Here is a 22,861-nt window from a genome sequence, read left to right as displayed (position 1 = left end):
CGCAGTCTCATTTTTTTGTCATCACCCGTTATAAAAATGTAATTCTTGAAAAAACTTTAAAATCCCATAATTTTTGAATTCTTAAATTTTAAGGGCGAAAAGAGTATGAGAAAAATCAGCTGAATTTAAGTTCAGCTTCGAAGCATTGGTTTTTAAGGAATCAATAAAGTTCAATAAGTCGATAAAAAATACAAAACAAAACTGTTAGAGAAGAAACAAAAATTCACACAAAATAAAAAATGATCTTAACACAGATTAATTTACCCTTTTTTTTTTGCTAAAATTGGAAATATGTGACCACAAAACTAACCAATATCGGGATAGAAGATGATTAAAATATACAATTTAGTATCTTTTGACCTTCTTAGCTCTACTGGGAGTGCATTAAAAGAAGACAGGTTTTTCATCATCTATAAGTAACAGGATTCTTGATAATGAGAATTTATCGATAAACGAGTTTCTTGTTTCACTCTCCTTTTCTCAAGAGGATCGTTTTGTTAGTAATGTTCGAAAACTATAATTTTTAAGACCCAATGAAGTCGATTTTTGAAGGCTAGTTAAATTAAACACTAGAGTAAATGATTCTATTTCTTGAATATCTACTGATGGGCTTTTGTCCCATCGAAAAATAATTTTGACAGAGAAATTCAACGGATAAGTGAAATCGTAAACTCAACTCTTTTCAAGTCAAACCTACACGACGATTAATTCAGTTAATGTTCACAGTTTTAAGTTCCTAAGGAAAAATTATATTTCTCAATATAAACATTTTTCAATCGTCTCATACGTATTGCCTAACCTATTGATGCCTTACAAATTGATAACTAATAACTATTTTCTAACAATTTAACAAAATGATAAAAGCGACACTAAAAGCAAAAACTCACAAAATAGAAATTATGTTAAAATCAAAGTATATTATCTAACTTGATAATGAACAAAACTGATAATAGCATCATTTACACTACAATTAGTAAAATACTGAATCGTTACAATATACTGAAAGTAATGAGAGTCTTTTTCTTCGTAAAACAAACCGAAAAGACTCGTGTAATAAAAATCTTCACTATTTCCTTTCACCTATTGAAACTTTTTTATAATTTTATTTATAATTTTGACAGAGAAATTCAACGGATAAGTGAAATCGTAAACTCAACTCTTTTCAAGTCAAGCCTACACGACGATTAATTCAGTTAATGTTCACAGTTTTAAGTTCCTAAGGAAAAATTATATTCCTCAATATAAACATTTTTCAATCGTCTCATACGTATTGCAAAATACGTATCGTAATTTCAAAACAGATCCCTTATTTTCTTCTTTTTTAGTTCAAGTTCTTCAGTACTTTTGAAAAAAACTTATTAAATGGAAAATCTTGTTTCAGGCAAGTTTAATATAAAACTACTAATAAAAATACATATACAGAGATAAAAAGGTTTTTATTAATTTCTGCACTAAAATAAATTTTCAATAAATATATATATATATAAAGTCATAACCCTAATATATATATATATATATATATATATATATATTAGGGTTATGACTTTTTGACTTTTTTAAAAAAAAATTAATTTCCTGTGCCATAAATCGATGAACTTTTGTTGGAAAACATTGAAAACATGTTCGATTCCTCTTGTTTGTAAAAAAAGGTCACCCCGCAGTTAAAAATATGACTCGTCATTTATTTAAGCTTATTACTGCTACTACTAATACATGTGGGTTTGCTGCAAATCATTTAAAACTTGTATAGATTAGAAGTGTTTAAAACTTTAGAAGAATTTGGAAAATTCTAGAATATTTTAGAAAACTTTAGAACATTTTTGAACAATTTAGAATATTCTAGAACAATTTAGACTATGTATATATAGCTGCTTATCTAATTTTATAGTAATTACAGAAGCAACACATGGCGACGTACAAGCCTAGGGATAGTAGTATTAAGAAGAACAAGGATGTCTGGACCAATAATCTAGTAAAGTTTGAAGGCTCATAAAAGAAGAAGAATGGTCTCTTTGGAAGAATATTCACTGTAAGAAAAGTGTAGAATGCCTCTCCAAAAGCAAATTGTCTGAAGCAACCATTTCCTTAGACCAAAATCAATGGAAGAAAGGAGCGAATAGCGGAAATTTCCAAAGAAGTCACCAAATTGTGGAAGAATATACTGAATTTTCCTTATGTATCTGATCAAGATACACGAGCAAAAAAAAATACTGAAATGTTATGATGAATGTGTCAAGCGAGGAAGCTACGAACCTCTTGATGCAATTTTTGATATTCCTAAAGTGGATGGAACATGATTATCTTCCGAAGACAAGCGATTGTACCATCTTCAAGTGGAAAGCAAAGGAACTGTGAGATACTCTACAGGCCAAGCGGCCAGTAAAGAAACAATCCATCCCTCTAAAAGACAAAAACTTTCTAATGGGTCATCCAACTCATTATCTTACTATCCTGGTTTTAGTGATTCAGACTCTGAGGCTGACGACAGTAAATACGAAAACGATGAAGAAGAAGAAGAAGAAGAAGAAGAAGAAGAAGAAGAAGAAGAAGAAGAAGAAGAAGAAGAAGAAGAAGAAGAAGAAGAAGAAGAAGAAGAGAAAGTACTGATTCGGAAAGGAAACACAGCAATTGTGTTCTATTTATTTTTTAATATAATCCTAGTTGCATTAATTTTTTTACAAAATGTTTTTATTAAAAAACTTAGAAGAAAGAAAAGAACGCCAGAAAAGTATCTTAAGTCTTATAAGTATTATAAGTGGGATAATCTTTAAAGAAAAAATCTAAAAAATTCCAATGATAAGTTGGAAATTACAAAATTTAAGATTAAAAACAGGTTTTACAGTTCAAATTATGGGGGGTTTTTTGAACATGAAGTTCAGCCCCAACTAATTAAGCAGTGTACCAATTTTCAGTCAGGCATAAAATGCATTATGATAAATTCATGTTTCATTAGTGAATCTACCATCTCATTAGAGGGTCTACCATAGCGTACTGCAATGTCAAAAAGCCATTAGAAAAAACAACACATGGTCAGCATGATGTACAGATTCCCGAAGGAACCCTAATGATAATTTTCATGAAGTGACACAAAACATTGATTTACCAACTGGTATCTCTAGTTTCAATGGGTCATGAACCTTCATTGCCTAGGATGCTTAGGATTCTTTCGCAAATGAGTACATCATACAAATCCAATGAGAGTGAAATGAACATATGGTTTGGTTACGGATATCAGTGTTTCAATTATCTCTGATCAAATTAGCAGACAGATAAATGTCTGTTGATAGTTTCTTTTCAATTCTGTGTTGAAAGTTAATAACGTAACTGCATGGTAGGAAGCTGAGTTTCTTTTTACAGTATATTTTGGCAATTTGGTATTGTGATAAAATTATTTAATTTCTGTATAAATGTCGTCATGATATATAGCAGTAAGTATAACAGTCTAGTATATAATAATAACGGTAAAAAAAGAAAAGAAGAAAGAAGGTAAAAAAGTATAGTAAATGATTAAAATATTTCTATATTCAAAACTTTTTTAAACAACATAAGAATATTTTTTTAAAAGTGTTTTTACATACATTTATATCTAAACTAGGAGTGATTATTCCTAAACTTTAAGGTATAATTATTAATATTTAAAGATATAAACTTACATATATTTTTTGATAAGCAACTCACTGCAAGTTATCGAAAAATTTCCTAAATAATTTTTAAAGTCGCTTTGAATAAAAAGAAAAAAATAATCGACTCACTTATTGAGAGCTGGAATATTACAAGAATATAATATAAATAAAATAATATAATATTTAAAAAAATTTATATTTTGTATTTAATATTCTTATTAAATAATATACCCATTAACTACATTCCTGTATTAAATAATCCTAGAAGGAACCCCTGAGTTGTGTGTGCTCACAAAACTCAGCTAATAGTTCATGTACCATGTACATGTCTGGTATCTTGTTACAAAAATAGAAAATAGAAAATTTATCAAAATTGTAGGTAGACACCATTGGCACTCACCATGCAGTTGTTATCAACATTCAAGCGCACACTGCATCGGGTAACTAAGAACTAAAAGACACATAAATTAAACATAATACTTTTAATTGTATTTAAAAAGTATATTGAATACTTTTAACTTTTTAAAAAGAAATAGATAAATAATTCCTTATTTATCTAATTTTTTTAAAAAATCATTTCGTTTCTTTCAATTTTTTGAAAGTTTATATCATTTAATTTTTATTTTATAACTGTTTAATTACCTGCTTTCGTTATCTCTGCAAAACGTTACAAAATGTTCATCGGTCACCGTTAAGAGCAGACACATTTTTGAGAGGTAAATTTTGGTTTCAACTTTTTTTGGAAAAAAACAAACAAACAAAAAAAAAAAACAATAAGACACGCTATCCAGTTATATTTTGAGATCAGTGTTCAAAACTTTTAAGAAATTCGCTAGTCAGTTTGTATTTCGATTTTTTTTTTTTTTTTTTTTTTTGACATAAAAGAGCACTTTCCGTTCTGATCGAATCTCATCCCTAAATACACGAATATTTTTTTTATATAAGTTACCATCAACAACAACAACAAAAAAACAACATAGCTTTTTTATATTTCCATTATTATTTTATTATTGTCATATCACTTTCTATTATTTTTTGAAGTATTTATACAATTTCATTAAGTTTTAATAGATAAATATTCGCAACAAAAACATTAAATAAAAATGATAATCTGTACATTCTTTCCCATGTTCCAAGTTTTTTAAAAAAATTTTTTTCTTCTTAAAATTACTTAATATTTCATTTCATAAATAAATCTTGCATTAATTATAAACTTTACATTTTTATTTAACATATTAAAAATATTTAAACAATCAAAAGTATTTCGTACATCATTTCAACTTTTTCAACTCTTCGATGTTATAAAAACTTTCTTGTATTACATATACTTCTTACATATTTACATTTGTATTTATTTTTTATTTAACATATTAAACATTTTTCATGTTTCTTACTTTAAACTCTTCGATGGTAGAAAAATATTTCCCACGGTACTTGATCACCAACTTCTTGAAGTTCGATCCACGAAGCCATTCACAAATGTCGTCGATGAAGTTCGTGTCGTCGTGAAGATCAAGAATTGATTCTTCAGTGAGTCGAATCCACGGGAGTACGAAAACTTCGAACTCGTTCTTTGATACTAAAGTATGACAAATGTATATTTGCAACCATTCAATTTTATGCTTCGGAGTCCATCCATCGATTTTCACTGGATGAAATAACCAGACTTCACGAACGTTGGTCGAGCATAAAATGAGAAGTTTTTTCTCATCTTCAGATAAAATCTTTTTATAAACACGTAATTCATCCAACTTGCATCCAGCATCAAAAAATTTTTCCACAAAATATTTCTCATGTGAAACTTCATGAGCTGTTTTTCCATCGTGTATAACAATCCACCACACACGTTCATCGATTGATCTTTTCAAGTCCTCGGTAATCGACGCCTGCGCTTCAAAGAAGCATTCCATGAACATCTTGTCGTTATCTGAAGAATAATTATTAACAAATAAATCATTTGCGAAATAATTTAAACATTCTTTGAAACTTGTCATACGCCGCCTTCAAACTTTAGCTGGGCTTCAACCAATAGAAATACGAATAACAAGTTAGATAATCAGAAGCTTAGTCAAAAGCATGAAAAGAGTGTGCTATTTGTTTTTCGAGTCGCGTGAGGTTTTAGATAAAAAATAATTTACGTATGAACTAAGATAAAACTATTTCGGTTTCTATTTCTGTTACTGTAGCAACGAAAAATGTTAAAAAGTAAAAGAAAGCAGTTCAATTTAAAGCGATAACAGTTGATTAAAATTGTCAGAACGGTTAGAAATTATTTTTAAAAACTTTCACAAGAAGAACCGGTCATCACGAAGATAATATGGTCATCGTTTTGTAAACTTTTTATTTAGTTTTAAGATGAAAAAAAATCAAGAAATCTTTGAAAAAGATTTCTTGATATTTTTTAAACATCTTTGTGTTACCAAAAAAATCCAAACTTTTCAAATTTATAGCTTCAGGCAAACTAAGATAAAGTCATTGTATCAACTGAATTTATAGCTTCAGACAAACAAACATAGAGTCATTGTATCAACTGAATTTTTAATCGCTTTTCCCATAAAATTAATAATAGAAATATGCACGGCGTCTTCTTGTTTCTTACCTAATTCTTGCTGGGTAGGAAAAAGCTGGCCCACAACCTTATGTCTTAGGGAAGGACAAAATATTTCAGTTTATTGAAGGACAGGATTAAGAGGGTGCAACTTTTGACTAAGTGGGGCTGCAGTGTTTTCCTCGTTTTTTTAACTTTATGTGGGTTTTCAAATATCCATAAGTAAGTCCCTAAATAAATGGAAGGATTTATTTTGAAAGTAATTGATAATTCAAAGTTGTGTTTCTTATTTTTTCCTCTTCTAATACTTAAATTAACGAATAAAGTAGTTAAGAGAGATAATTCCTTAAAACTTTAAAGGTGAGGGGTGGGTGGGGGAAGAGATATTTTTAGAGAGAGAGAGAAAGAGAAATTGCTTTGACAAAAGAGTTAGATACTTCTTGTATCAAACTTTTATATCAAACCTTATGATAATTTTTTTCAAAAATCTGCTGAAGGACTTTTTTCAAAAATCTGCTGATGGACTTTTGTCAGATTGAAAACTAAGTTTAACAAACAAACTTTATAAATAAATGAAATCATAACTGACAGCAACGCCATTTACACTACAATTAGTAAAATACTGAATTTTTATACTGAAAATCACACACACACAATAATAATAATAATAATAATAATAATAATAATAATAATAATAATAATAATAATAATAATAATAATAATAGTAATAATAATAATAATAATAGTAATAATAATAATAATAGTAATAATAATAATAATAATAATAATAATAAAAATAATAATAATAATAATAATAATAATAATAATAATAATAATAATAATAATAATAATAATAATAATAATAATAATAATAAGAAGAAGAAGAAGAATAATAAGAAGAATAATAAGAATAGTAATAATAAAAATGATAATAATAATAATAATAATAATAATAATAACAATAATAATTATTATAATAATAGTAATAATAATAATAACAGTAATAATAATAATATTAAAAACAATAATAATAACAGTAACAACAATATTGATAATATTAACAACAACAACAACAGCAACAATAATAATAATAATAGTAATAATAATAATAATAATAATAATAATAATAATAATAATAATAATAATAATAATAATAATAATAATAATAATAATAATAATAATAATAATAATAACAATAATAATAATAATAATAACAATAATAATAATAATAATAATAATAATAATAATAATAATAATAATAATAATAATAATAATAATAATAATATTAATAATATTAATAATAACAATAATAATATTAAAAACAATAATAATAACAGTAACAACAATATTGATAATAATAACAACAACAACAACAGCAACAATAATAATAATAATAATAATAATAATAATAATAATAATAATAATAATAATAATAATAATAATAATAATTATAATAATAATAATAATTATAATAGTAATAATAATAATAACAGTAATAATAATAATAATATTAAAAACAATAATAATAACAGTAACAACAATATTGATAATATTAACAACAACAACAACAGCAACAATAATAATAATAGTAATAATAATAATAATAATAATAATAATAATAATAATAATAATAATAATAATAATAATAATAATAATAATAATAATAATAATAATAATAATAATAATAATAATAATAATAATAATAATAATTATAATAATAATAATAATTATAATAGTAATAATAATAATAACAGTAATAATAATAATAATAATATTAAAAACAATAATAATAACAGTAACAACAATATTGATAATAATAACAACAACAACAACAGCAACAATAATAATAATAATAATAATAATAATAATAATAATAATAATAATAATAATAATAATAACAATAATAATAATAATAATAATAATAATAATAATAATAATAATATTAATAATAATATTAATAATAACAATAATAATAATATTAATAATAATAATAATAATATTAATAATAATAATAATAATAATAATAATAATAATAATAATAATAATAATAATAATAATAATAATAATAATAATAATAATAATAATAATAATAATATTAATAATAATAATAATAATATTAATAATAATAATAATAATATTAATAATAATAATAATAATAATAATAATAATAATAATAATAATAATAATAATAATAATAAAAATAATGATAATAATACTAATAATAATAATAATAATAATAATAATAATAATAATAATAATAATAATAATAATAATAATAATAATAATAATAATAATAACAATAATAATAATAATAATAGTAATAATAATAAGAAGAAGAATAATAAGAATAGTAATAATAAAAATGATAATAATAATAATTATAATTATTACTATTGTTTAAGCATTTTTTTTACACCTACTTTATAATCCATGAGGAATGCTTTTAAAATACTGAATAATATATCCTCCTTTAAAATATTATTTCAGATAATTTTAGTGTAAAACATATGTTAAATATTACAAGTTTTAAAATTACAGTTTCTTTAATTTTAAAAACAGAGATGTCATAGATAAAATATAATAAGAAATCTAACAGATAAAAACATTTTTGATTCACATTTTTTTAAACTTTTCTTTAAACAGTTGCAAAAAGTATATTTTTTTAAAAAAAACCTACTATTTATATTTATTTATTTTACATTATATATATTTAAATATAAAGAATTAAGCATTCTTCTGCTTATCCTCAAAAAAAAAGTAATAAAAAATCAATTTCATATTTAAACTTGCACAAAAAGTTAAGAAAACCTTAAAATCTTTATAAACATGTTAAACTAATAATGAAGTTTCAAGACAAACTATAATAAAAACTTTTTAACAATTTTCATAAACTTACTGAGTACATCGTTTAGCAATGAATTTCTTTCTTCGTTTGAATTCTTCAAGTTAGCAAGTAATCTCACAAAACATCTTTTGCTTTCATTTGCTAGCCCGCAGATCATAGGCAAACAGCTGCGCAACTTTTTGTTACTTATAATCTCCTTAGGGCTCAAATAAATGTGTGCATGAACTGAAACACAAAACTCCATTAAAGTGAGGTGAGCAAACTGATATTGATAACCAAGTTGTGATTCAACTCTTTCAATGAAACCTGAAAGTTCGTATTGAACTTCATCAAAGTCACTGACAATGCCTTTCATTTTATCTTGGGAGAAAAGAACTTTACCTTGATTGAACAACTCCCATGCAATTTTGCAAACTCTTAAAATATGTTGCTTATTACTCTCACTTTGCATCATACTATAAACTGTTTCATTTCTTTTACACATGTGTTTTTGAAAAAAGTATAAAAAGATACAGCAATACAACTCAGTCATAGTATTGAAAGAATAAAAATCACTTGCAGTAATAACTGCACAAATAGTTGATAAATAAAATGGAACAGATGCCATGGCTTTAGCATATAAAGACTCTTTAAGAACACTTTTAATGGTTTCTTTTTTGTTGCCAAATTTTTCAATATATTCATCAATTCCAATCTCATTAAAACCCATTATTTGAATGTTTAACTTGTCTGTACATTCTGTCACTCTGTATTTATATTGTGATATAGCTCCAACTCTTCCAGCGACAACACATTTGTGTTTTCGAGTATTCAATGCATCAGATAATGCATTAGTGATGGGATGTTTACTAGGGTTAAGGGGATTATGGTTTATTAATTCATCTAAGTGAGCAAACTCATCCAACCCATCTACCACAAACAATATTGAAGAGTGGTTACAAACATCAGACTCTTGGAAAATATCTTTGTAGAAAACATTTAACAGCTCATCTATATTATTGATATTTTGATATTGATTTAACTTTCTACATTCAAGATAAAAAACAAGATCCACATTTTTCCATAAGGTACCATTAGCCCAGTCAAGTAAGCATTTTCTGAGTAAACAAGTTTTTCCTATACCAGCAATACCAGATATCAAGAGTAAGGATAGTTCTTTTGAAAATACTTCATCAAACTTAATTGGCTTATAGCTCATTTGTTTCTTAAGAAACTCTCGCTCAGCAATATACACAGTATCTTTTTCCACTTCCACTGCATCAACTACAGTCAATTCAATGAACTTATTCAAAAGTTCAACTTTAGCTGGAGTTTTTACTAAATGCACTATTTCATCCATTTTTCCATAAGTTTTAAGATAAAACCTTTTCAGTGCTTCACAAATATCTGAAAGAACAAAAAAAGAATTTTACTTTACATTTCTAAAAAAAAAATTTTCATTTTATTTTAAAATCAAAAATCAAAAATCAAAAATCTTATAGTACTCGTATTCTTTTTAAACAGCAGAAACAAGTAGAAACAGGTAGAGTGGTGTTTGATAAATAGCATTTTGATAATGCTGAATTGATATATAAAGATATAGAAATTATGCAAAAAAAGAAGTTTTAGTAAAGAAACCACAAGAACTTAAAATACTAAAAAAACTTTTAGAGATGTAAAAAGTGTATGAAGTCTTAGAGGAGAAAAATGTAACACCAAAAAACTGGTTCTTTAGATAGTAGAAAAAAAGCAATCTAACTGTGTTATTGGTATTCGAAAAAAAAAAAAAGGTAGATTATGATATTTTTTTGCTTTTTTAAGTTGAAACTAATGTTTGTTTTACCTCAAATTTATAAAGTATACATCAGAACTTGACAAGGGCCTAAATGCATTCACTCAACTACACAAAGCGTTCATGTAACCCCATTAGTTGTTTTTCTAATGATGTTTTAAGCAATATTTTATTGCTTTAGTCAAACTTAAGTAAATTTTTAGGTTAACTTAAAAATTTACTTGAGTTTAACTTATAAACTTAATTTTATTATCAACTTGAGTTTATTATTAACTTGAGATTAACTTAAACTTAAATGTCATTTAAGTTAACTTAAGTTAACTTATATGACATTTAAAACTGTAAAAATTGAAAATTTTTTGCAACAGTTTGAAACTTATAAGTTAATGTTCATATAATTTTAACAAATATATTCCTTAATTTGAAAACTTTTATAGATAAAAAGAAAAACTATAAATACTTGTGACAAATATAAGATGGTAAAAGCTGAAAATCTAAAACAAACTTTTATATATACTATACCATCATAGTCCAAAGAACTTGCTGGTGAATTGTTAGGGCCAATAACATTTAGTAGATAACTATCAGTTTCTTGGATACCAACACTGCTTTGTTTTATCGTTCTTTTAATTGAAGTGTTACCCATTATACCTGTGTGTTAAAAGAATGTTTTAAAATGTTTAACGTAAAATAATATTTCAATAAAAAAATCTGAATATTTAGTAACTTTAAGTCTTATTTTTGGACCAGGAAAGAAATGATACTAATATTGTTGTTATAACTAGTTTACTCTAAATAATGAGGGAGAGAAATCACCATACAAAGTAAGTTTGAAATGTAGCTTTGTCTATTTAAAAAGTCACCAATAAAAAATGATTAGATTAAAATCTGTCAAGATTAAAATATAACTTAATAAAACAACTAACTTATTTTGTAACAAAAGCACCTTTTTAAAAACTGTTCATCTTTTTAACTTTACTTATATGTTAAAGTAGTGTAAAACTAATTATTAGACTTGATGACATTTTGTGAGAAAGTTTGAACATTTCCTTTTGGAAATATTTGAATGTTCTTCAAATAATTTTCAAATAACTGCACTTTTCCACAAAATATTCTTTATAACTACTTTAAAGTAATAAGCAACAATATACAAAGAAATAGTAAGAAGAAAAGTAGGGATTTTATCATTATAAGAAAAGTATCATTATAAGAAAAAAAATTTGATCTGATCAAGAAAAAAAAACATGATTTGCAGTTTCAGCCTAAATTACTCAAACAAATGCTACCTTAATTTTGAACTTGAAACAATTTTCTCTCTTCAAAAATATTACTTAAAAATTACATAAAACATGTCAGCTTAAAGCTATTTCTAAGTTTCATATTTTACTGATTTACAAAAACTAGGCTTTGTTTTCTGAAATGTTTTCTGAAATGCATGAAAAAAATCCAGACCAACTTATGGTTAAAAAACAAAGATCCTACCTATTAAAAGCATTTTTATAAAAATATTCAACATAGTTGTTTTATGCTTGATTGAAAGTAATAATATAAATATAAAAAGTAATATACTCTTTTAAACTTGTTCATATAAGATATGGCAGTTAAAAGATATTTGTAAGTTTCCCATTTTACTAATTCACAAGAACTAGGCTTTGTTTTAAAAAATGTTTTTTGCATTCATACATGAAAAAAATACATACCAATAACTGGTAAAAAAAACATGAACAAGCATCCTGCCTATTTAAACATTTTTTTTATAAATAAAAAATATTCAGCAAAGTTGTTTTCTACATCATTTAATTTGATTTTAAGTTTCTAAACAGATATTCAACTTGTAACTTGAAAGAAGTTTACAGTTGCAAAAGATGTATGGTCAAGTACAAAAATAAATATTTTTAAAGTAATAAAAGCTTAAATAATTAAAGAGGTTTTCTTTTTGTATTATTTTATTGTTTATCAGACTAGTTGAACTTTATCTATTTGATTTAAGTGACCTAAATTTAGCAAATTGTCACATTCAGTGAGTATCTTGATTCAGAGATTGAAGATTGAAACACTGAACATATTAATTGGTCTGTATATCGTACATCAGAACCGAAACCAAAAAATTGACATGGCTTCTTTCTCCTGTAACAAACTAACTGTGAACAAGAAGCAAATATGAGGCAATGAAATAAATGTAACAAACAATTATTAATATTTTATGAAATAAGATCTAATTACTTAGCCTCTTGCACATTAAGGCAATGTAATAGAATAAATATATTAGATGGCTACTTAAATGATAGAAAAAATGAAAAAATGTTAATTGCTTAGAAAAAAGATCTCAATGAATGCAAAAACAAACTCTCTTTCTAACACCAAAAGTAACTTTGGAAGAAATGTTCAGAATGAATGGCTTTAATGAAAAATTCTCAAACCAAATGTAATTCTTAACTTAATGCTTATTTTGAGCAAAATACCTGCATACATAAATGCACTATATAAAAATATTGAAACTAAAAAATTTGGATATATCATTAGCTTGCAAAATCGACCTTGCCCTAAGATATGGTTAAATCAACACTTTTTCAAAATAATGGGAAGAAATTTTAAGAGCATATAAAAAAAAACCTGAGAAGACTGACACTCCAATGAAACATTTATCAATTTATCTATTAGTTTATTATCATACCAAATTTTGTTTAAGGAAAGAGCACAAAGAGGCTGAGGAGATCTTGCACTGTTCTAAACAAATTGTCTGTTCATATTTTGAGTAAAATCCCTGCGGTCATGTGATACTTACGTAGAGAGCTTGAGGGGAACACGATCTTGTGATGCTTTTATGAGGCTATAATTGAATTGCGTATAAGTAACTGCGTAAAGCGGATATGATTGACGTAGTGTCGTTGAAATATTGTAAATACAGTTTAGACGGTTTTTTTTATGAGCACATTTGAGGAAATTTGTAAGGTATAAATTGAAGGCGAAATTTTTGTAGGGCAGAGTTTTTTAATGAGTAAAGATTTAAAATTGCAACGTTGTGTTCTCTACGAGAAATCTACGGAGGCAAAACATTATGCTCAAGCTACAAAAATTGAAATTCAAAGTGAAAAAAATTGTCGTTTTGACAATTTTTTGTCGACTGTTATCGCTTTAAATTGACATACTTTCATTTACTTTCTTACATTTTTCGTTGTTTCAGCCTAGAAATTGAAACAGGGATTTTTTTTAATATCAGTTTAAAAGTAAATTATTTTGGACTATGAATAAATTTCTTGTAATAATTGTTACTCGCGTTGAATGTGTTTTAAATGTCTGTTTCGTTCTTGTTTTCTTTTAAGATTTCTTCTTTTTGATTTTTTAAGAAACTTCGAGATTTGGTTGAACAATTCCTCGTGTATCTTTTTAATTAGGACTTCAATATCTCGATATTATTCATACTTGATCATCTGTGCTAAAATTTTATTAGGCGCTCTGCGATATTCAAAAAAGTTTCCTAAAGATGTATCTGATAAAAAGAGACAAAATCTAGTAGATTGGGAGGTTCATTACACTGAACGAAACCAATTAAGGTGCCGCAAGTTTAGTACAAGGACCAAATACTGAGGACTCTGTAGAGATTTTGACGTGTTCAAAAAAAAAAGTAAAAACGCTGACGAGACAGCAATTCAAAGCCGTAAATAACAAACAAAAATAGACTCGAATATTTTTCATTTTATTTGCAGAATAAGTTTTGACAGTCAAAGAATCAAAATATCAAAGAACGAAGTACATTGTTTTTTTAAAATTAGACTTCCTTTGATTAGAGTTTGGCACCCCCTGGTTTAATGGACATAACATAAAATATGTACTTCAGCCCACCCTAAAACTCCTCCCCCAACCTCTGGTACGAAATTGAGTATAAATAATATAAATTCCAGCTGCTCAAATAAGCTCCATTTTTAATTGATAGCTATTTGTTTTTGAGATTCAACTGGGGAGAGAGAGTTGGGGAATTACTTTTGATATTAGAGATTTATACGTGTGGTGTACCAAAATCAGTTGAAACATTGAGAAAACGGCCAAAACAATTTTTCTGACGTTTGAATTCTGTGGAGTTTTTTGTTACTGTGGACAGTTTTTACATTTTTTAAAATTTTTTATTGCATGTAAATTTCTTGGATAATTTTGTGTAAACTTTAATTCGATATTCAATAACTTTGTTTGTTTAAAAACATTAATATAAAATAAAACACAATTATAATTAATATGATATAAAAGAAAACGTTTTATTACCCATCACTCAACAACTCCATCACGTCAGGATAATAAATAAACGGCACCTATAGATTTAGTCTTTTTTAAGACGACCTATAAAATTATTAGATCTATTCAGATCAGCTAATGATAATGGTTTTCCTTGGCATTTTCTTTCGAGATTTTGCATGCATAAATCAGTTTTGACATTCAAACTTTTTTGTTCTGCGCTTCTTGAGCATTTTTTAAATTCACACCTAAAGGAAGTTTGTAGTAATCTTCAATTCGAATTCCAAATGGCGGCGTTGTGTACCAATTATCTTTGTTTATAATCTTTTTAGAGTTAGATAAACAATATGAGAAAAAATTACGCTAGTAAAAATAAGATAACAACCAAACGTAACAACCAAAGTTTGCAAAGATTTTATAAAATCGATTTAAAAGAGATTCAATTAGTAAAATTCAAAAAGTAAACGTTTGAATAAACACAAAATGTTTCCCTGGTCTCACAGTCTAAATGTAAAAAAGTATCATCGTATTTTTAATAACACATTTATTACTTTTAAGTTACTTTTCAGAATAAATCTATGAACACGTTAACTGCCGCCTGCTATTTTTAAGCGAATGGATTTAGCGAAGTTTGTATAGCCGGCATACAATTACACGTATTGCGTAGGCGCCACTGATCTCTATAATAACTGGATAGCGCAACTCCGAGCAAAACTTCTAATTTTTTGACGCCAAAATCGCCATATTGGAAAGCCCCAAAAATTTAATTCCCGTAAGCCTCAAGTTCTGTTTTTCGGCTTAACGCTTTAAATACACATATCAGATTTCAGCGTTCTGGGGCTTTCCAATATGGCGATTTTGGCGTCAATTTTGATATTAGAGATGCGCTATCCAGTTATTATAGAGATCAGTGGTAGGCGCCGCATAGCATATCGGTGGACATTTGAATTTGAAGGTTTAAAACTAAATTTTACGTTGGCTGCTTGTTGCCGATGTAAAATGTAATCAATATAAACTATTCGGCATATATAAAAACTTGTGTATTTTTGATTCGGCGCCACAGTGAGGAAGATATATGTAACACAAATGAAGTTTTCATCAAACTTTAAAAGTTATTTATTGAAAGATAAATAAAGAATAATAAATCTATAAACATTTCAAATATCTAAAAAAATTTAAAAATGGCTAGGAAAGCATACAATTCAAATAAAAGGCTTATCAGGATATATATTACTATAAGTGATAACACGTTTGGGCAATTTTGCTGCTTCTTTACATCCTAGCTCCTCAGTCAATTTTTTATTGCAATAATATCCATTGGTAAATTCTTTTTGTTTTTTTTAAGGGTTCCCAAGGAATGAGTTTTTCTTTTTAAAAGATTTTGGGCAAGAGGAATACTAAATATATAAAAAGTTGTCGTTAACAGCAATTCTTCCTTGATCTAGATAATTCTTACAGAGACTAAGAATGATATTTGTGGAAAGAGATTTTACATTCTGTTCATTTTTGCCTTCATTAAAGGAAAACGCGTATGTGTATCCTCTTTGATCACACACTTTAAAAAAATATGTTCCTGGTACACATTTAAAAAAATGTTTTGCTGGTACATATTGTCTAATTCGTAATCGGCCACGAAATGGTATCATTCTTTCGTCTACTGCAATTATTTTATCTGGCTGAATTATATCTTTATATTTTAAAATTGAAGTGGGATATTAATGGTACAACATTGAAGGTACAACATTGTTTTTGTATATAGAACTTGTACTCCATGTCATTGTATTAATGTTATTCAAAATTTAAACCACTCTGTTATTAAAACAACTAGTTTTAATTGAAATGTCATCAAATCAAGATAAGAAGCGAGAAAATATTTTGCATTTTCTCGTTAAAAATCCTGATGTATCAAACAAAGCAATCCCTAAAAAGCTGCAGATTGCTTTGAGAACAGTGCAGAGCTTTGTGAAACGATTTAAGGGCACTGGTACGATCAAAAGAAAATCAGGAAGTGGAAGAAAAAAATGTTTTGTAAGACGAGATTTCTGTTCGAACTTTAGCGAATAAATTTAAGACAAATGCTTCCACTATACAAAGAGTAAATAGAAATTGTGGTTATAAATCTTATAAAAAGAAAAAAGTTCCTCGTCGTGAAAAAAAGCAAGAAAATGTCGCCAATCGATGCTCAAAGCTGCTCTATAAAAAATTATGTGCTAAAAACTCTTGTTTGATTATTGACGATGAAATTTATTGTACTGCATATTTCCAATCTCTTCCAAGACACCAATATTATTCAGCAACTAATGGCAAGAAAGTGAATTCCAACTATAAATGGATTGGAATGCAAAAATTCGCTAAAAAACTCTTAGTTTGGCAAGCATTTTGTGAATGTGGTGAAAGAAGCTCTTGTTTTGTGACTACGGAAACAATGACCACCAAATTATACATAAAAGAATGCCTCAAGAAACGTCTTTTGCCGTTTTTAAAAACACACACGGGTAACCCGTTATTTTGGCCCGATTTAGCATCATGTCACTACTCTGGGACAACTTTAAGCTGGCTTAGAGAACATAAAGTAGATTTCGTTGAAAAACACTGCATTCCACTAAATTGTCCCGAACTGCGTCCTACCTAAAGATATTGGGTTCTTGTCAAAAGAAAACTAAGGTTCAATGTAAAAGAAGCCAAAAACATTAAAGACTTCAAAAATAAATGGATTAGAGCTACTGAGAAAGTCCAACCGAAGACTGTGCAAAAGCAGATGTCGAGTGTAAAACGTAAAGTGCGTGTGTTCTCACGTACAAAACTTCACAAGCTTTCTTAAGTGAAATTTAATAATATTAATATTTGTACTTTCAAAATATATATAAAATTCGATATCGAAATACAATAGTTAAATAAATATCCTTTACAATGTCCGCGCAGAATTTTTCTGGTACATGTCTAAATCCCATATAAAGTAATATTCCCAAAAAGTGCTTCATTTCTGTTACATCAATTGGTTTCCAACAGGCAACTCTACTTTTTGCTTTTGTAATATTATTTTTTTCCAGTACATGTGTAAAATTTCGATTTGTCTCAGTGATCATAAATTCTAATAGGTCTTCTATTGCAAAAAGTAAATAAGCTGATGAATTCCGTAATTTTCGATAAATTCCAATTAGGATTCAACCCTATAAGCTCATCCAATTGAAAAACTTGTTGATTTTCTCCAATTACTTCTGTCCATCTAGAATATGGTTGGTTATGATTATCTTCCTCTTTATTTTCTTCGACATCATTAATCAAATTTTCCGAAAAAATTTTGGAAGCATCAGAAAAATCGCTTTCAAAATTTGGATTACACACAGTAGAATAAAAATATAAATCATTATTTTTAATATTTATAATAATTCTACACTGACAATATATAATTTGGATTACACACAGTAGAATAAAAATATAAATCATTATTTTTAATATTTATAATCATTCTACACTGACAATATATAATTTAAAAATTGTTCGTACCTTCTTAACACCTTTAACACGTATGAGTAAAAATATTCAACAAATGTAAAATTTGGCTGTAGTACACTTTAACCATGCACGTGCATTTGTAAACAAACGAACGCATCGGCGTGAGGCATATACCGTAGTCATGGCCGCCGAGAGGGGGGGTGGGGGGTGGACGGGGAAGATTCCCGTGGCCCCGCGCGTGTACAAACAATTTTTTAAAGTAATTTTTAAAATATTAAAATAGTTTTGACTTTTAAAAGATTTAATTACTTTTATTTTTCATTTACAATGACCAGAGCATGCTTCTTTTGGTCCTGAGTATGTAATTGATCATAATGAGGGCCCCTTAAGAAAACTTCCCCGGGGCCCGAAATTTCTCTCGGCGGCCATGACCGTAGTAAAACGTAGAGCGGCGTATCAAAATATGTTGTTGTTGGCCAGCGGCTGAACATGCGGCAGTTAACGTGATAAGTAAAAGAAGTAAAACAAGTAGGAGAGCGATTTTTTTTTCCAGGGGGGGAGGGGGAGCATACATGTTGAATTTAATAATATCAATCGTTTATTCTGATATAAAAAAGTGTAATCGACTTGAAAGCAGTTTTAAAGTGCATTTTGCACGAAACTCCTTGTTCTTATTTTTGACCTCTTTTATTCAAAATGCGTCAGCTTTCTTATTTGTCGAATTTTCGTTCTCTAAAACATTTAATTTCTGAATTAGATAAAAGATAAAAAGAATCAGAATTATTGTCTTTAGTTGTAATATTTTCTAAAAATTGTAAAAAATAGTTTAACTTTAAATTTTTTAAAATAATTTTTGATATCAATAATTAAAAGAAGAAAGAAAAGAACCTTCTCTGGAATCCTAAAATCTTAATGGCATCTAAAATACATAACTCTAAGTAATTAAAAAGACATGCAAGCCGTAATTTGAAATTTAAGACCATATAACTACCCAGCTGTTGCGCTTCAACAAAAAATATTTCAGTGTTTTTTAAGTGTTACGTAAAAACTCGCATTGTATAAAATTGTCATGACGTCAAAGATGACATAACAAAAGGAAAAAGAAATCGATTACAAAATGCAATTAAAAACCCCTAAACTGTTTTACTCAATATTTGTACTCCTATACTAAAGAAACCAAAAAAATAATAAAGTAATAAGAAACTCTAGAAAAACTGGAAAAGTTCTCTATTCCAGGGATAAAATATAATATAGCTCTATAAAAGCATGGATCAAAAGCAGACTCAACAAAAACTGAAAAAAGAAAAAAAAAAATGTCTTATATTTCAAATATATTCACTTGGCACCTGTGATTCGACAAAAAATAATTTAGCACTTTTAAGCGTTACGTAAAAATTTGCATTAATTCTAATTTGTGACAAGTACATCTTGAAAAAAACTTTCATTTCTGGAAAGGGAAAAAGAAAACAGTAACTGGTAAAAATTTTAAAACCAGATAAACTTTTTTACACATCATTTATACACTTACACTAAAGATGCTATGTTATCTCTCGGGGAGGAATTCTCTCGGGGCTTTTTTTATTAGTATTTACTATCTGGTTGATTTTTTTTCAACCCTTAAAGCGTTGAATCTTAAATCATTTTAGCTGTTTTTTAAAAATATTACTAAAAAAAGAAGAACTTTATAGCTACGTGCACTGTTTGATTGAAGTCTTTAGTGCCTAGGAATTGACAAGATTGAACTGGCTTTCAAAAAAAGTCGAAAGTTTTGGAAATTTTCCTCCTGCTTGTGCGATCATAGACGAGCATTGTTTTATTCATGTCAGGTTCTTAGATGGTTTTCAAGTTAGCATGATTTAATCTTTTCATGTTTAAACAATAACAGGGGATAATCTGTGTGCATATGGTCTTCGCAATGCATGCTGCTATGAAATTGTAAGTGTAGTTGAATTTGCATGTAAAATTATTTTACAACATCAATCCAAAACATTCCATAGAATCCAAAATCAACAAAACCCTTTCAGCCATTTTTTTCAGAATTTCAATAAATTTCGCTCCTTTTAATATTAAGTTAAAACAAGGTCTACATCGTGCCTTTTCTTTTCTCTACAGTTATAAAACGGCCCTAAACAATAAAAATGTGAATATCTAAAGCCGTTTTAGTTCAAGATGAGATAAGCAGTTTTTGAACTTTTAATACAAAACTCTTCAACTTTAAAATATTAAACTTGTTTTCAATAATAAAAGTTCTTTTAAAGAATAAAATTTCTTATATAAAATGAACCTACTTTTGATAGAGTTTTTGGATATAAGTATTGATAAGTTGTTTGAAATAACTTCAAAATTATTTGGGTTAACAATATAACCACATCTTCATTCCACCCCAGCAAGCACACAACGTTGAAACAACGTTGAAATAACGTTGATCAACGTTGATCAACATTATTTCAACATTGTTTCAACGTTGTGTGCTTGCGAAGACCATTCAATCGTCGTTTTCAAATCCTCATTTAAATTTTTTTACAAAAAAAAATTTCTATTATCAAGCGATAATCTTTTTGAAAAATCACTTTTGCAGAAGAACCTAAAACTTTAACAGCGTATCAGGGCCTACATTACAGGGAAGGGGAGGGACCATGGACGCTATGACCCCTTTACTTTTTACTATGTCGCAAAAGCGATTCAGTAATACTATCGGTATACTATCGCTGACACAACCTTCTTACAAGGAGCTGACAGAAAAAATTTGGTATATGTTGCTAATGAGTTCGTTGACTCAAAACTTACAAAAAATTGTAGACGATGATTTGTAATTTATTATTGGATATATTTTATACAGGCTAATTGTAAACCTAAGTTTTGGCTCTTGATTCTATCTCTATTTCTAGTGGAAAACGTTACTTGCATAATTTTGATAGATTTGAAATAAAAAATTTTAATTGTATACAAATTTTGTATATTGAAAAAATATCAAGCATTTCTCTTACACGCTTGTCCGAAAATGAGAATAATTACTCTGAAAACCACCGGAAAAACCCTTTGGTGGGAGCAATATACATACCTTCCTGATAAGAAAAATCCAAAAATTGAAATCTTTTATGACCGTCCGAGAAAAAAATTCAATTTGAAGTTTTCGGCATTGTCCAAAAAGTTTGCAAAATGGTACAATATGTATCTTTGGAATAAAAATCATAAAAATAAGTCAGAAATTGTATTGAAAACATTTTTTTATCATTACAAAGCCCTAGTGAGTAATACTTAATTCTAAACAAGTTTTAGTAATTCCAGGAAAAAGCAATTTTTGTCAAGTGTTAAATTTTGCATGACAACTTTTTTTTAACTTCAAAGCAAAAATGTCAAATTCTGTTAAAAAACATGAGGACTGTAGGAAAACAGTTTGTTTCCTATGTTTGAACAAATGTACTCGAGAATTGACAAGTTTTTTGATTGAACAAATCAAGAAATCAGTTTCATTCACACTTGACTTTTCTTATGCAATACCTGCAGGGTTCTTTAAGGAAAAAGGTGCAAAGGTGAAAATGTGACTCTCCCAAAACTTTGTCGAATTTGTCATTTGAAAGCACTTCAAAAGCACCCTTTGAACAAATCAGAATCTTCAGGAGTTTCACAAAATCAAAGAAGATGTTCAGACTGTCTCACACTTGTTGCAAGAGGAGTGTCACATCAGTGCAATCAATACACCTTAAGAGAAAATCTTAAAAAACTTGCTTCAAAGGATCCAAAAGCCAGTGAACAGATTGCATCAACTGTTATCTCAGCGAAATAGTCCTCAAATCATGGAACTGTCAGGATTGCGCAAAGTGGTTGAGGCCGTCCCATGCCAATTCCTCTAGGTAAAGGGAATCTTGCTTAATACTTCAGCAGTAAAAGTACTACATAAAATGTTTTGCATTTTAACAAGGCCACTGCTTTTTAAGTGTCTCATGTTGGTGTTTTTCAAATTTCTTTCCTAAAGGTCCTTCAAACCCCAAGAGACTGTTTGGTGATGTGCCACTTCTACGAGCTCAAGATCTTGTCTGCATACAAAACAACACTGGACTGTCAAACAACATCAAAAAACTTGCGTCTACATGTGTTATGAAAAGTGCTGTGAAGAAAGTTTTGATATCATAAGAAAAAATAACCTTGTATTTTTTGAGAATAAAATGTTTAGAAAAGCAAAAATTGTTTTATTATGATTCTCAAAGCAGTCAACATACAATTTCTGACTTATTTTTGTTTTTTACTACAAAGATAAAAAATGTTACATTTCCAGCATTTTTCAACTTTTTTGTCTAAGCTGAAAACTTCAAAGTGAATTTTTTTTCTCGGACGGTCATAAAAGATTTCAATTTTTGGATTTATCATATCAGGAAGGTGTGTATATTGTT

The 22,861-nt window shown here is 27.4% G+C and overlaps 1 protein-coding gene across 1 annotated transcript in view; it reads right to left on the bottom strand.

Annotated features, from left to right (window-relative positions):
- Nucleotides 1-13,564, bottom strand: part of LOC149894093 (uncharacterized) — a 43,729-nt gene extending 30,165 nt beyond the window's left edge. The window contains exons 1-7 of the mRNA XM_090077078.1: nt 13,462-13,564; nt 11,310-11,438; nt 9,068-10,402; nt 5,000-5,550; nt 4,024-4,074; nt 3,753-3,762; nt 3,579-3,607 (exon numbers count right to left, since the gene is read on the bottom strand). Of these exons, the coding sequence (XP_089933204.1) occupies nt 3,579-3,607; nt 3,753-3,762; nt 4,024-4,074; nt 5,000-5,550; nt 9,068-10,402; nt 11,310-11,433 (2,100 nt within the window). The 5' untranslated portion in view covers nt 11,434-11,438; nt 13,462-13,564. The remainder of the gene's footprint in view (nt 1-3,578; nt 3,608-3,752; nt 3,763-4,023; nt 4,075-4,999; nt 5,551-9,067; nt 10,403-11,309; nt 11,439-13,461) is intronic.
- Nucleotides 13,565-22,861: the final 9,297 nt, after the last annotated feature.

The sequence above is a fragment of the Hydra viridissima genome, unplaced genomic scaffold (genome assembly GCF_058129835.1).
Source record: "Hydra viridissima isolate aposymbiotic clone 2 unplaced genomic scaffold, HvirCarnegie_v1 scaffold_1, whole genome shotgun sequence".
In the NCBI taxonomy this organism is placed as follows: Eukaryota; Metazoa; Cnidaria; class Hydrozoa; order Anthoathecata; family Hydridae; genus Hydra; species Hydra viridissima.
Note: the sequence above shows the minus strand (reverse complement) of the source record. Positions and strands in the feature narration are given on the sequence as shown.